The 16,997-nt window shown below is 35.5% G+C and overlaps 1 protein-coding gene across 1 annotated transcript; it reads right to left on the bottom strand.

The window, feature by feature from the left end:
• Positions 1-11,657: 11,657 nt before the first annotated feature.
• On the bottom strand, positions 11,658-15,944 carry LOC133304774 (TORTIFOLIA1-like protein 4). The gene is made up of 5 exons (XM_061504837.1): positions 15,078-15,944; positions 14,823-14,931; positions 13,741-14,315; positions 12,687-13,195; positions 11,658-12,138 (listed from the first exon to the last, which is right to left on the bottom strand). Exons 1-5 carry the CDS (start codon positions 15,912-15,914, stop codon positions 12,126-12,128), a joined length of 2,043 nt encoding a protein of 680 aa, XP_061360821.1. The 5' UTR covers positions 15,915-15,944; the 3' UTR covers positions 11,658-12,125.
• Between the last annotated feature and the right edge of the window lie 1,053 nt (positions 15,945-16,997).

Raw genomic sequence — 16,997 nt, 5'->3', positions numbered from 1 at the left:
ATGATTCCTTTCCTATCTTACTTTCTCAAAAATTTAAATCTATATAACATCGAATTGTATGAAGTTAAACTTTAATGAAATTACCCGCGTAACTCACTTGATTGATTGGAACATATATTTGTAAATTTTAACTGAGAGTTCAACCCCTTTTTTTTTAGATAAATCACTAGGCGAATCATATTTGAGTTGAGAATATCTACATTATGATCGAGTTAATTCTCCCAAAAAAGATTTTTTTATATTCATAATGACTTGAATCCAAAATTTTACTTAAACAGAATGAAGCATATATCACTTGAATCAACCCTTTAGAGTTCAACTTCTTTTGCAATTAAGCAACGGAACATATATTTTCCTTTTCTCATATTTCTCGTATTTCGAAGTAAAAAGCATTGACAAAGTCACAAAACTAAAAATTTCTTATAATTTAAGAATATCAATAATAAGCTCAAAAACAACATTTCAGTGCTCCTATTTTCAAACACTATACGACCAATGAAAAACGTGGAAATCTTCCACTTCTATCGTGTAATGACTATTTTAGTATTTTTTATTGGCATGGTATGACCATTTAATTGCTCCTCCGAGTCTCAGTTGAAACTATGTACTTGAAAGAATCAATGAACTACTTGAGGAGGATTTGATTTGCACCGTTCATCTCCTAATTGGGACGTGCTGAAAATCAAAGTAGAATTGGCCAAACATCTTTGTAATGAAAAAATCAATTGCAATTTGCAAAGTGGATGGTGGCCATCAAGTCCGCTTTCAAATCAAATACGTCAATATTATGGGATAATAAAAATATTTTCTTGCTTCAATGTTACGAGTTAGGAACTTAGGATAACAGATAAACTTTGTTCTTGGTGAGTATTGCTTTCCAAGTCCTACGCATAATACATATCTGTTTTCATTCTTCGTAATTTTAACCCCTTTTGGATGTGAATCCTTTTGCTTTACTCTTAATAAAAGATTGTGTTGTCTGTACTTTGGATCCATAAATTGCTAATAGATCCAAAGGCATAAAAATAAATTAAATTTAATATGAATTATAAAATTTATTAAGAATGTAATTTAAAATCAAGTTCTCCTTATAAAATCATGCGGTGATGTATCATAGCATTTTAATTTTTTGCTCCTTGAAGCCTAGTAATATCTTTTTATAATATAATCCGTAAATTTCGATAATTCTAAATTTCCAATGGCTCAATTTTATATATATATATATATATATATATATATATATATATATATATATATATATATTAGAAATATATTGTAATTAGTTTACAAAAAATATATATATATATATATATATATATATATATATATATATTTTTTGTAATTAGTATTTTCCTTATTTCATTAGGTTTTGTATTAGGTCTGATTGTATTTCCTTATTTCATTAGGATTTTGTATTAGGTCTGATTGTATTAGATTTGGGCTTAGCCTATTAGTGTGTCTATATATTGTACATTCCTATTCATATCAATACACACAGTTTTATTTCAATGTTCTTCTCTCTTCTTGTTATTTAACATGGTATCAAGAGCCTAAGGAACTTTGAAATTTTTTTCTTCTCTCTCCCAGTGAACCCACTATTCATCGTCAATTACAATTTTTTTTCCAGAACTGTCTCGTTGTTAATTTTCGGCCGTTTTTCTTCCGCATTCACCCTTCTGTACCGTTGACCACCACCGTTCGGTGGATTTTTTCGGCAACCGGCCTACCGTCGTGCTCGTCTTGACAACGCGGTTCCAACGGCACCGGCCGCCCCTTCAGAAGACGTCTCGCGCGCGTGCAAGCTTCAACACCCTCTTCCAACCGGCGGCGCGTGGAGCCTCATTTCCGACCGCGGCTGGTTGCGTTCTCTTCGTCTTGCTGATACGGTTCTAGATCAGGTCCTGTTTTTGGGTTTCGACATCTTTTTGCGTTGACACACAGATCCCTCTTCTACCGGTTAGTTGTGTGATCTGTCTTTCTGATTTTTTTATCTTGATTATTTGGGAAAAGCTAAGAGTTTACTTCATGATCTTAACGAACTTCTGCCTCTCACTGGTGATTTTACTAAGGAACAGGAACATCGTAATACACTTTTTATGTTGTTCATTTTATATGGTTTTCCTGACCATTTATCTGTCAATCGGGATCAAATTTTGGGATCTGCTACAGTTCCTACACTGGATTCCGTGATGTCTACCTTGCTTAGAATTCCATCTAAGCCTTCTACGTCACCAGCACCTTCTATGATGCATACACCTCCAGTGGATTCTTTTGACTCTTCCGCTCTTGCTGCTTAAGGTTATGGTCGTGGACGTAAATTCTCTAAAGGAAATCTATTATGCACTTATTGTCATCAGACCAATCATACTGTTGACTGCTGTTGGAAGCTTCATGGCAGGTTACCTCCACCTCCTCGGAATGCTCATGTTGCTCAGGCTTTCTCTAGTACCTCTGCTCCAGGGTTACCTTCAGGTGCACAACCTCCAGCTGCTCTTCTTAACGAATTTGTGACTTAGTGGTCTGAGAAGCAAACATCAGGTCCTACTGCATCCATTGCTCCCACTGGTAATTCTTTTGTTGGAATCTCTCAGTTGCACTCTATAGGCCCTTGGACTCTTTATTCTGGGGCTTCTGATCACATTTCTGGTAATAAGTCCTTATTCACTTCCCTTTGTACTACTGGTTCTTTTCCCACTATTACTATGGCCAATGGGTCTTTGGTCCAATCACGGGGAATTGGCGCAGTTCTTCTTTTACCTAATTTATCTCTGGATCATGTTCTCTATGTTCCAGATTCTCCTTTTAACATACTTTCTGTTAGTCATTTGACAAAATTCATTGACTGTGTTGTTTCTTTTACTAAAACCTCTGCCATCTTTTAGGATCAGTGTTCGAGGAAGGATATTACCAAAGGATGTGAGTCTCAGGGCCTCTATCAACAATTTCTCTCTTCTTCAACCTGCTCCACTGTGAATTCTCCTCTTACTATACATGCTCGTCTAGGCCATCTTAGTCTTGCAAAGCTTCAGAAGATGGTTCCACATTTATCGTCTCTTTCCAATTTAAATTGTGAGTCTTGTCAGTTTGGGAAACATACTCGTAGTACGTTCCCAAGTCGTCTTAGTCGTCAAGCTATTTCTCCTTTTTCTGTGGTCAACTCTGATATTTGGGGACCAAGTCGTCATTCCTCTAATTTAGGATTTAAGTATTTTGTTACTTTTATTGATGATTATTCCAGATGTACTTGGTTACTTTTAATGAAAAATCGGTCTGAGTTATTTTCTATTTTTCAGTTACTCTATAATGAAATAAAAACTCAATTTGGTATTCCTATTCATACTTTTCGTAGTGATAATGCATGTGAGTACTTATCTCATCAATTTCAACAATTCTTTTCATCTCATGGCATTCTTCATCAAACATCTTGCCCTCATACACCCCAACAAAATGGTGTAGCCGAGCGCAAAAATCGCCATCTGGTTGAAACCACTCGTGCTTTGTTAATTGATGGCAATGTTCCATACACATTCTGGGGTGATGCTATACTTACTGCATGCTATCTCATTAATCGTATGCCATCACCTGTTCTCAATCATAAGGTACCTCACTCTATTTTATTTCCCCATCAAGTTTTATATCCTTTGACTCCACATGTGTTTGGTTCTACGTGTTTTGTTCATCATCTTGGTCCAGGTTTGGATAAATTAGCTCCCAAGTCTCATAAATGCGTCTTTCTGGGTTATCCTCGGTCTCAAAAGGGTTACCGTTGCTACTCTCCAACTTTACGTCGATACTTTATCTCGGCAGATGTTTCCTTTTTTGAATCAGTTCCCTTTTTTGGATCTTCTACTACTCCTGTGGACACTGATTCTGTACAGTTATCTTTTCTAGTCGACTCTTTTGAATACCTTCCGTCTTTACCAGTCCATGTTTCTGACTCTCCTTCTATCACCTCCCCTCCTGATGAGATCGAACATAGTTCGTCAGATGTATCTGTGGACTCACATTCAACTGCATCTCCTCCCGCGGCTTCGGTCCCACTTTCGGATAGTGACCTCCCCATTGCTCTTCGTAAGGGTACTCGGGATACTCGCCCTCCGACCAGGTATACAGTCAATATTAGTTGCTATCGTCTTTCTCCATCATATTTTGCATGCCTTTCCTCTTTGTCCTCTATATCTGTTCCTAAGACTACAGGTGATGCACTTTCACATTCGGGATGGAGACAAGCTATGCTTGATTAAATGAGTTCTCTTCATCATAATGGCACATGGGATCTAGTTCCTCTTCCTTCTGGAAAATCTGTGGTTGGTTGCAGATGGAATTATGCTGTTAAGGTTGGACCTGATGGTCAAGTGGATCGTCTTAAAGCTCGCTTGGTGGTGAAGGGTTTCACTCAAGTGTTTGGATTGGATTTTATTGATACTTTTTCTCCTGTGGCGAAAATGTCTACTGTTCGCCTCTTTATTGACATGGCTGCTATTCGTCATTGGCCTCTCTACCAACTTAATATTAAGAATGCTTTTCTCCATGGTGATCTTGAGGAGGAAATTTATATGGAGTAACCTCCTGGATTTGTTGCTCAGGGGGAGTCAGGTCTTGTTTGTCGTCTTCGTAAGTCTCTCTATAGCCTCAAACAATCTCTAAGAGCTTGGTTTGGTAAAATTAACAGTGTTGTTCAATAATTTGGCATGACTCGGAGTGAAGCTGATCATTCTCTTTTTTATCGTCATTCCGCTTCTGGATCTATTTATCTGGTGGTATATGTGGATGATATTGTCATCACAGGTAGTGATCGACATGGGATCACTCAATTGAAACAACATTTATGTCATCATTTTCAGACTAAGGATCTTGGAAAACTTATATACTTCTTGGGAATCGACGTGGCCCAATCTAAAGCTGGCGTTGTGATATCTCAGATGAAATATGCTATGGATATTCTTGAAGAAACTGCTCTGTTAAATTCAAAGTCTATTGATACTCCTATGGATCCGAGTATCAAGCTTCTACCAAATCAGGGGGAGTCCTTTCCAGATCCTGAGCAGTATAGAAGATTGGTTGGAATATTGAACTACCTCACAGTCACTCGGCCTGATATTTCATTTGCAATTAGTGTTGTCAGTCAATTTCCTAATTCTCCATGTCAAGAACATTGGAATGTAGTCATTCGCATTCTTAAGTATATCAAGGAATCTCCAGGAAAAGGCCTTGAATATGAAGATAAAGGTCAAGATAAAGTTGTTGGGTACTGTGATGCTGATTGGGCTGGTTGTCGAGCTGATAGGAGATCTACTTCTGGGTATTGTGCCTTTGTTGGAGGCAACCTGATTTGCTGAAAAAGTAAGAAACAAAGTGTAGTTGCCAGATCAAGTGCTGAAGCAGAATACCGCTCCATGGCGACTACTACTTGCGAGCTCATCTGGCTTAAACAGCTTCTCAGAGAGCTTAAGTTTGGAGACACTGGACAGGCAACTCTCATTTGTGATAATCAAGCAGCTCTGCACATTTCATCAAATCCAGTGTTTCATGAAAGAACCAAGCATATAAAATAGATTGTCACTTTGTTCGAGAAAAGGTTCTTGCTGGTGAAATTAAAACTAGTTTTGTACCCTCTAATGAGTAATTAGCAGATGTGTTTACAAAATCTTTGAGGGGTCCTCGAATAGAGTTTATATGTAACAAGCTTGGTGCATATGACCTATATGCTCCAGCTTTAGGGGGAGTGTTCGAAATATATTGTAATTAGTATTTTCCTTATTTCATTAGGGTTTTGTATTAGGTCTGATTGTATTAGGTTTGAGCTTAGCCTATTAGTATGTCTATAAATTGTACATTCCTATTCATATCAATACACACAGTTTTATAAAAAATTTCCTCTCTCTTCTTGTTATTTAACAATATATATATATATATATATATATGTATAATTCTAATTTAAAATTTGGATTGAATTACGGTAACTAACAAACCAATTAAACTTCTACAAAAATTTGTTTTTTACCAAATAGGTTAGATAGATGAGATTTCGAGTGTCTCAAAAAAATGTCAAGAAAACGTATGATGAGTGAACATCTTTTCTATATTTTGTATGATTCAAAATCACCGGCGCATCTTTGATACAAGTGTAGTACAAAAATTGGGTGTGACTATATACTTTACATTATGTACTACCAGTAGTAGATAGTGTAAAGTATAAAAATTACTTCTCGTTTTTTCTCTAGGAAATTTCAGCTATGGTACGTTTCTATTTGACAGATGTACCTACTCCCATAATATATTAGATTTTTCCCCAAATTATCTAATAATTTGGTGCTCTCTCTCATAACCAATTTTTTCTTTCCTTTTTTATTCATGCTATTTTCTCCCCTTTTTATTTTTACCTTCCTATTTATATTAAGAGATCACCTAAAAAAATTGTGGTCCGGAGCATAATAAATAATCTCCCTTTTTTGGGGGATTTCAGATGGCCACTCAGTGTATTTTATCTATTGCATCATTGCTGACCCATTAGTTGTAATGGCCTCTTTAGACTATATCGGATCGTTATCAATAAAGTTAGTAAAATTACTATGGGCTGGTACCCAAGGCCAAATTCAAGTTGGGCTGGTACCCATTCTAGTTTCAGAAAGATATAACCTTTAATCAATTTAGTCTATGAAAGTTTATATTTTAATATTTTATATACCATCAATATAATGAAGGTGAATGGTGTATGGACTGGAGAAATTAAAATATGACTTAAACTTTAAAAGATCAAAATAATAAAATTAATCTGTACGCTATATGTGTGTGTGTATCAAGTGATTTTTATCAATGATAAAAAATCATAGACTGGCCAATTTGACCCAAAAACTAGTGAGGTGTCAACTCCATTTAGCTCACAAAATTGATTGAGCAAAAAACTGACCAAGCTGATCCAAAAGTAATAAAATCAATCACAATTAGTGGTGAACCGCTTTGAATTGATTTAAAACAGAAATTAATTCAGAATTGCGCTAACCCAATTTTATTTTATTTTTGTCTATCTTTTGTTGTACGGATCCATTTTTTGATTTTCCTTGTGTTTATTTAATTTTAACACAAAGTGGACAATAGTGAAAATTGAACTCGTGGCAACTTAGTCACTCCAACTCTAATACTATGTAAAGAATTATTTTAATCCAAAAACTTAAGTTGTTAGGTGAAGGCCTTTTAAAAAATTTATATTATTCTTTAAGATACCCCTCACGCAAAAGCTCTTTGATTTTGAAACGTAGATATTACACATGTCCAAACTTGTTACCTTGTGGTCCCTGAAGCTCTAATATCATGTAAAAAATCAATTTAATCCACAAATTTAAGTTGTTGGGTGAGACTAAAATGAAAGCACATTAAGCTTGAAAGGTGGATGATATATATGCATTAGGGCAAGTCTATCTGTGCTAAGAAACTTCACAATATTTAATTTTTTTATTTATAGAATTAAGACTGTGAGGATCGCATTCATAACCACTTAGTCACGTTGACTCTGAGAAGTGCGACTTCAACCTAAAATCTTAAGACATTAGTGAGACTACATTAATAATTTCATATCTCTTTACACACATCCAAGGGTGTAAGAACCCACTATCATATATGTAATCTATAAGTATAGTATCTTCTAAACTTTTATGCATGTGATATATTTATATGTTTCACTTACTGTCCAATGTGAATTTTTGAAACATTAAGCAATAAAATATTTATTTTTATTTTTATTTTGCTTTATTTCATGAAATATATGGTGGATGAATATTGTTTAACCTCTATTATTAGTTTTTTATTTTAAAAATTATATAATATAATTTTTTATGCTAATTTAAAATTTTACGCAATTTAGTTCATATGATTTTATGTTAGTTTACTTCTTAATATGTTATGTAATATTAAAGATATATATCTAAAATATTTAATTCCAGAGCACAGTTAAATCACAGCCAAACCAATAAATAATGAAGTTGGCTTTTGTTTTGCATATATAATAGAAATGACAAATACATTGCCAACGGGAGATATTTTTTTATGGGCATGGAGCATGATAATCTCTTCCCAAAATAGAAAAAGGAGAAGAACTGAGAGAGAACTAAAAAGGAAAGAATAGGAATAAAACAAAATTTGTTATTTATAAAGAAGAGCCATTGAATAAGTAATGAACCTGAAACATATTAAATTTTTCCACCATCTAGAGGCGCAGAAAGAGAGAAATAAATATATAATAATCTCCCCAACTTTGTAATATTTTCATATTTTCTTTTATATATTTAGTTGTGGCCCTCATAAAATAATCAAATTTTCACATAGGGTTTACCAAAAAAAACATATAACTGTTTTAGTTATTGAAAAGTTTTGTACAAATTAATGAAATCATCTTTGCTATCATATGAGATTTGCCAAATAAATTAAAAGAAAAGGAAATAAGCTTAGAAATTTTAGTGTTATGTATATTTTGGGTAGAGGTGACAAAGTGGGTGGACCGTCCCGCCGCACCCCGCCCTACCCTGTCATCAACATGCTAAAAAATGAGTCAGCCCGCCCCGCTCCATTTGACGGGTTGGGCGAGATGGCCCACCAACCCGAGCCTATTTTACACTGACTCGCCTCGACTCGTCTATGCCCGCCATCATCCTGTCAAAAAATGAGCCCGCCCCTCTCCGCCCCGCTTTTGAGATGGTTGAAAAACTCAACCCGCCCTACCCCGTTTAGCGGGTTGGGCGGATCGGCCCACCGAGCCGAACCCGTTTTGCCAGCTCTAATTTTGACATAGGATACTATGTCTATCTTTTTTTCATATTTACTTTATCTATTCATATTTAATATCCAAAGAATGAAAGTAAATTAAAATTGCAATCTAACAATATTAAAAATAAGTAAATAATATAAGTAATAAAAAAAATAGGTTGAATATGATATTCCATATATTTAATATGACATCCCCGATATTTAATTTCTGGCTCAGACCTGTTGCCAGTTAATCTAGAAATATCGGTCCAAGTGTTTGGCTTAGGATGCGCCACCTTTTCTTGTACACCTTTTGGTTTACCACGCTTCAGTTTATAAATTTTTTGCTTTTGGATCCGATAAATAAAAAATAGACTAAACAACTTTTTTGGTCCCTAGTAATATTTACGCAATTTTTTTTAGTTATTGGCAATAAAAAAGGATCAAATTGATCCCTAAAATTATGAAAAAAGGGCCATGTTAGTCTTATGTCAACTCCTCTGTAACTAACGTGACCCTTTTTACATACTGTTAGGGACCAATTTGATCATTTTTTATTGCCAGAGACTAAAAAGAATTTTGTAGATATTGTCAGGGATTAAAAAGGGTGTTTACTCTAACAAATAATAATAATATTTTTAATATTATAGAATATGTCTATATATATTAAGACTTTAATGTTTCTACAATAATTATAGATTAGTTATCTATATTTATTCTCAAAACGACGTCATTTTGAGTTGATAAATTAAAAAATTTTAATAAAAAAGACTATTATAACCTTGAAATAAATTATAATTACAAAAATATCTTAATTTTTGCCTCAAAATGATATAGTTTGGGGCTCAATGCAGATAAATTATCTAGTAGAAAAAACAAACTCAAATATAAAAGTGTATATAAGAGATAAAAAAAAATAACCTCACACACTTTTTTATATATATAAATATAGTATTATTTCTTATAACAAGAAATACTAATTTATAAAAATAATAATATGTAATGGCACTAAATTAGTAATTTGCATTCGACTTTAGTATTCAAGAAATAAGTAGGATTTTACTAAATGAAAGAACAAGCAGTGCCAACACGAGTTCTGCGTTTCGGTTACGGAAATTTTGAAGTGATGGAGAAACGACTTCTCTTCATTGTTTTAATAGGGAACTAACAGTCCAAAACCCTGTAATTTTCAGGGATTAAGATCTTCTCAAGTTTAATCACGAGGTGCTTAAACCTCATGTATTTTCGGCTGCGTTTCCCATAACACCCTGCTTAAGACATTCATGTGTTGTACCGACACGAGACACGAGACACGATAAGATACGATACGTTAATTTTGAAAAAAAATGTTAAATTTCAACATACTAAAACACAGTTTGATATTATATGATATTTTTAATTTATATAATATATATTGTATTTAATATTCAAGCTAAACTTATAATTCTCATCAATTTGCAAAGAAACATAAGATATCCCAAATGTTTATATTAAACTCAATAAAATAGTAACCGTGATCCAACGAATCTAATAGTTGGAACTCAAAATGCGACGCAATATAACCTTTGAACATTTTTTGAGTTTTTGCAACAAGTATTGGAGTGTCGGAGTGTCGGTGAGTGTCGACGAGTGTCGGGAATTGTCGGATCACGTCGGGAATTTTGAAGTGTCGGTGTTTCATAGTTTAAAAGTATGTAAATAACGAGGTTAAATGGACAGTCCGCCGTGTCTGAGATAAATGAAGATAAAAACACGCACAAACACAAAAATCACAGGTTTCAATTTACGTCGGAGATTTAAATTCTCTCACACGGAAAAAAGTGATCATGTAATTATGTTATTTAATCATAATCACTCATTTAAAATTATACACTCTTCTCTCTATTATTTCATCATTAATAAGTGATTGTAATCGAATAACATGACCACATGAGTAATTTTTTACATGAGAGAACTCATTCCAATGATATTCGAGATATTTGAACTCATAAGCCCTTGCGCAAACAAACATCTCCTACAAATTAGACTAAAGGTGTGTTAGACAACCATTTTATTCCATGACACTATTTCTGAAAAGAAACAATTATTTTATATTTCTATATCTTGAAACAATTTTTGAGAAAAAAAATATGTTTGATAACATATTCTATTTTTATTCCAAGAATGAGAATTGTGTTTAATAACACAACAAATAATATAATAAAAAATAAAATCTATTAAGTATAATTTTTTTCCGAATCATAAGTTTCCTTTCAATATGGTGTGGTGTTGGTAATAGTAGTGATGGCGGTAGGGGTGCTCACGGCAGTATCTACAATGATGGTGGTGGCAGTGGTGATTGGTGACGGTGATGGTGGTGGTAGTAGCGGTGATAGTGGTGATGGCAGTGACTGCGACGATGATAGTGGTGGTTGGTGTCGTTGTTAATGATGGTGGTGGCGATGACGATAGTGATAGCAGTAGCTGCGACGATATGGTAGTGGTTGGTGGAGATGGCGGTGACAGTAATGATAGTAGTGGTAGCGGTGATAGTGATAGTGGCGATGATGGTGGTTGTGGCATCATGGTAGTAGCGGTGGTGATAACGACACTAGTGGTACGACGATAGTGGCGGTGATCGTGTCGAGATGATAGTGATGGTAAAGAGTGATTAAGAGAGACTTGTTTATCATTTTGTGTCCGAAAACAAAACAAAAAAAAAATTATTTCCCAGCACAAAAATTAAACCGATTCATCCCATGAACAAAAAAATAAACTAATTTTACGAAACAAATTTTCTACCCATATCTGTTCTCGAAAATAAAAATTAAAAAAAAATAATTCTAAAAAGATTGTTATGGACACCCTAGATGTCAATATATTATATAAGCATTAAATAAACTAATATTTACATAATTGCATCTCCCTTTGCTCCATCAAATATTTTGTGGCAATAATTATCCACTCCCATTTAAAATGATTGTTTTTAATGCGCACACTCCTTTCTCTACTTTAATTAAGATGAAGGCTCGGAATTCTTCTGAACAGCACAACATAATTTTTTTTCTACAGATGATAGCAAAGACAAATATAATTATGATAAATATCAAAAAAACACCTACGCCCGTATCACATTTCTTCATTTAAGCTACACATCAAGAAAACTCCGCCCTGCATTACTTCCAAATCCACACGCTGCTGACTCTGCCTCAGTATGGACAATTTTGTGGAAAATAGCCTTTTCTAAATAATAATTTACCAATAATTGCTTCAAGTTAACAACTCTCCTTCACAGCAACCTGGATCAACAAGTAGGAAGATTGACTTTCGTGGTTCATCTACAAATTAGTGATCTGTGAGTATGATGCTTGCTGCAATAAAATACCCATTGAGACATTTTGTCTTCACTACACCGATGACCTGATAAATTACAAGGAAAAAATAAATAAATAAATCCATTCATAAGTTATCTCTTACACATGCAATTAACAGAACTTCAAACTTCTGGCCAAGTGAGGGGATGGAAAAAGGATGCAGATAGTGGTCAATGACTATCAAAACAAAAATGAATACAAACAACCCAGTTTACCCATATACTATTACAAACTAGGCTAATAAAACCACGATGGTGACTTTCTAGTGTGTCATAAAAAGACCATTAACGAGCCCAACTAAAATGGCCGCAACTAACTTATACATAGCTGGCTTATCAGTGTTGATGTATATGTAATAATTACCAAAGCAATACAAACTGTAACTTTTCAAATCCACGATTACCATTTTGAAATTACAGAACGAATGATTTACCAGTTCCCACTTGGTACTTATAATGACTTGCACCAAAGTCAACAAGCCACAGCCCACACATAATTCAATTACAAAATTGAAACAAAAGGAGCAACAAAATATTATAATTGTGTACAATAGTGTTTTAAGATAACAACAATTAAAATCACAAATATAGTTACCTGATATTCCGGTTCCTCAGTGCCTCACTAGTTGGTAAAATGCCAACAAATCTGCTGGCATTGTTACTTTGTGCTCTATCAGTGTCTTGAACCATGTTTTCAGGCCTTATGTATGAATGTTGCCCAAAATGCCCCTTGAAATCGCTTTGAACTTCTGCCAATGGGTTCATAAAAAATCCACCCCTACCATGCTGAAATCTTTTGTTCTTTGCAGATAATATTTCTTTGCTTCCATCTTTATCAGTTGCATTATGCACAGCATTTGTAGACGCTATGCTTCCTAAAGAGAACCTTGATTGGGAATACCGACCTTCTGTCTTCTTCCAGAATTTAGAACTCAAAAAATCAGTACCAGGTAGCTTGCAACACGTGTCTTCTGTGGCATCAGTATTGGAAATCCTGCCACTTGATACTGCCAAATCATATGATATTTCATCCAGGGCCACCTCTAGGCCATGTACACGTGTCTCCAAAGAATTCAGCCCGCTTTGGGAGCTTCCGATAAATCTCTATATTCGAATAAAGACGAGGACATGAGTCAGAAATATATATAATTCCTCGATTTTACGAGTCAGGTAAGCTTTTAAGAAAGGCCATTGGGTATTACTATTTACTACTACTAAGGACGGCTTAAATACAAGGAAGAAGGTACTTCCAAATTCTAATCATGTGGTAGAAGTACAGCGTTCATCCAAACACACAAATAAAGGGGGGAAATGAAAAGGTGAGAGTGGACTACATGAGATGACCACACAGATAAAGATGGACGAACATACATGGCAATAGTAAAGGCCCATTGGGAGAGAAAATAAGAGATGAAATTTTTCATTCCCAATCAATTCATAATCATAGCTCCAGATAATTAACCATGCCTTATTCATTATACAAGTTTCAGAAGGGAGGATGAAAGTCAGATACAGCAAAAGACCAAAAAGGGATTATAGTCAATAATAGAATTTCAGCCAATCAAAGGAAAAGAATATAAGCTAAAAAGGATGTGGTTATTTACTAAGCCAAAGCAGAGTAAAAGGTATATCAAGGCACAATAATATACCTGGAGAAGGTCTAACAGATTTGATTGCTGGTTTTCAATTTGAAAAAGTTGTTCACGGATCAAAGACAAATCCTCAACATCTTGTGGGCTCTCACAAACTTCATTTACATTGTTGACTGTAACATCAGGGTCAAGATTGCCATCATCATAACATGGAACCACCCGAGATTTCGAACCACCAAATCTCCGCAATTTCTCATCAGAATTCTTGCCAAAGAGAACACGCTTTATCTCAGCCCTTGAATTTATCCCATTTTGTTCTGGTGCTGGCTTAGAAACTTTGAAATCACATGTTTTAATACCATCTTCCCTAGACATGTTTGAGGGGCAGGAATTTGATACTGGAGTATCAAGTTTCTCCTCTGAGAATTCCCCGTGATCCTGCCGATGCAATGTCCCCATTCTCGAATCCTTGTCATTACTCTTTAGAGGATTCTCTCTTTTGATTGAGGATACAACTGAAACTGCAGATGGAGGGGACCTATTGGCAGGGACTGTTTTCTTTGATTGAGTAGATTTAGAGCCAACATTGGGGGAACTTTTAGTGACAAACTGACCTTTACCATCATCTGGGCCTATGAGAAAAAGCCAACAACATAAAAATGAGGAGATTACTTCACCAGCAGTTGTGAGAGCTTCATTCCTTCAATGGTTAAAATATAAAGAAAATATAGAAACAATTAGATGGAATCTTAACTTCAAATTCTTAAATGTTTACCATTTACCCTCAGCTTGGTGTTCACCTCGTTTTTTAACGAGGTGAAAAATTCATGGATAAGTTTTATACCAAAATTTTTATGAAAAACCCATCCCTAAATTTTTCACCACCAACTTTAAGGGGATATCAAACTGACTGACAACTATAATAACTCCCATATCATTCATACTCTTGAACTCAGTTCAGCCAAACTGAAACTAACAGAATCCAACATGAAGATTCACATCAGCAAAAGGATGCATTAGTTTACCAGACCAAATCTTCATGAAGCACTACTAATGAATTACAAATATCACTGTTTGCAATGTAACTTCCAAACTTAAAGACAATTTGAAAAAAGAAAAAAGAAAAAAAAAAGCCTTACCAACTGAAGCACGTACGGACGTAGCCGGAGTAGGAACATCCTCAGATACATCAGTTACCTCCTTCCACTTCTCTAACGCACCATTCATAGTCTCCCGAACTACTTTGACCTGTAACAACAGTACCACTTCTATCATATCAGTATTCAGCATTGTCATTTTCAATTTTGTTTTTCTTCTTTTCAATTTCACTATCTTCCGAAGTAGATAATCTAACAAGAAACAACCAACTATTCAAAAGAAGAAGTTCAATTTACCTTATCGAACCTGCGATTCTGCAATGCATCCAAGCACAGAACCTTATGCTGCGACGTCAAATCTTTCCCCATTAAAGCCACCTTCCCCAGCGTTTCCGCCGAAGCTTTTCTCACCGTCCAATCATCACTACTCAGGAACTCAACGAGGCACGGAACCAACCAGTTCACCGCTCCGCTGCTCGACGCGCCGCCGACGCCGACCACGCTCCCGATCAGCACCAGCAATGCCGCCTTAGACTTGCACGCGTCGCTCTTCACTAGTTTCCCCAGCCTCGGAAGCGCGCTCCTCCGGATAGACTCCACGTCCGGGTCCGGCGCCGCCTCGATCGCCGCCGCAAGGCACAGTGCAGCACCGATCTGCGAGTTGGCGTCCTGCTCCTGCGTCAGGCAGTCCATGAGCGGCCTCATGAACGCGGCGGAGAACGGCGGCCGGGTTATCCGCGACGACATGGCGGCGACGGCGTCTACACAGGCGGATCGGACAGCGGAGTCGGGGTCGCGCAGGCGGCGGAGGACTGTGGCAATCATCTTAGAAACAAAAGGAGAGAGGGCGTCGCCGTGGAAGCGCGAGAGAAGGTTCAACAGGTGAACGCATTGTTTACGAACAGGCGATTTGGAAGAGGAATCGGTGTTGTGAATGCAGGAGAGGAAAGGGGAGAAGGAGTCCTGGCTTAGGGTTCGCGCGATGGACTCGAGCTCCGCGGCGGCGACGGAAAGAGTGTCACGGTCGGAGAGTTTGTTGAGGCAGGTGATGACTCGCTGCCGGAGATCCTGAGTCGACCCGGCGGATTGGGGCGAGTTACTGAGTGAATGGCGCCTGGAAGAGGGAAGTGACATTGCGGTTTTTTTGGGTGAGTCAGTGACTCGGCATTCGAGAATAGGTGGAAGATGCAGTAGCCGCCGAAACAGTGCGTTGCAGCGTTGAGAGTGATTTTGGCGGCAGAGTTTGGAAGAGTTCAGAGTTGCTTGGCGTCGTAAAAGGAGTTTGGTTATCGTTGGGATTTTATATCATTTCAGAACAAGCTGTGCCGAGCGCATGGCATGGATGCGTATTGGATTAATATTTTTTTATTTTATTTTATTTTCTTTATAAATGGAAAATAAAAATTTTAACCAACATTATTAAATCGTAATATGAATCGTGTATCGTTTGATTGGTTTTTGGTATCCATCTTATTGAATCATAAGATACAAAAATATAATATAAAAAATAGATGAGCGTTATACTTGAAATCTAAAAGTTTTACAATCTCTTCAACTTATTTTTCACTGTTGATTTCCGTCAATTCAATGATTATGATTTTTTGGGTAAAATTTATTATTAATTATTAATTTCCAATAAATTATAATGGTTGGCAAAAATTTATGGTGAAAAATATGTTGTAAGAGATTATAAAACTTTTTGATTGTAAAAATAGCATTCCTCTAAAAAATAATATAAAAATATATAATATAATTAATATCATATAAATCCAAATTCCAAAAAAGATCCAATAAAAAAAAATAAAGTTATTTTAGAGTGAAAATCACTCATTCTCTTACTCATCAATCATTAAGAATTAAGACTAATATTATTACTACTATCACTATCAACATCTATCAGTAGCGTAATTAATCCATCATCCTCTTTCAAAAAATATCTTTAAAGATTTTTTTTTAAATTAAATCGCAAATCAAATCTTTATTTATTTTTTTTAGAATAAAAATTACATATTTTGATTTAATTTATATATCGTATGATATACGTATTGTATCATATAGTAAGATACAATATCATATCGTTTGATACAATCCCTTCCTGATACACCTCCAGTCCTACGCGATACGTATCGCTGAGCTTGTGAATCGTATCGTGTATCGCAAGATGCTAATAACTATGTTTTTAACATAATATAAAAATAGATCAAAAAAATTATTGAA

This window comes from Gastrolobium bilobum, unplaced genomic scaffold, assembly GCF_033153095.1.
Source record: "Gastrolobium bilobum isolate Gb01-03AN ecotype WA unplaced genomic scaffold, APGP_CSIRO_Gbil_v1 utg4323, whole genome shotgun sequence".
Classification (NCBI taxonomy): Eukaryota; Viridiplantae; Streptophyta; class Magnoliopsida; order Fabales; family Fabaceae; genus Gastrolobium; species Gastrolobium bilobum.
The sequence above is the reverse complement of the archived record's forward strand: the minus strand, read 5'-3'. Positions and strand labels throughout refer to the sequence as shown.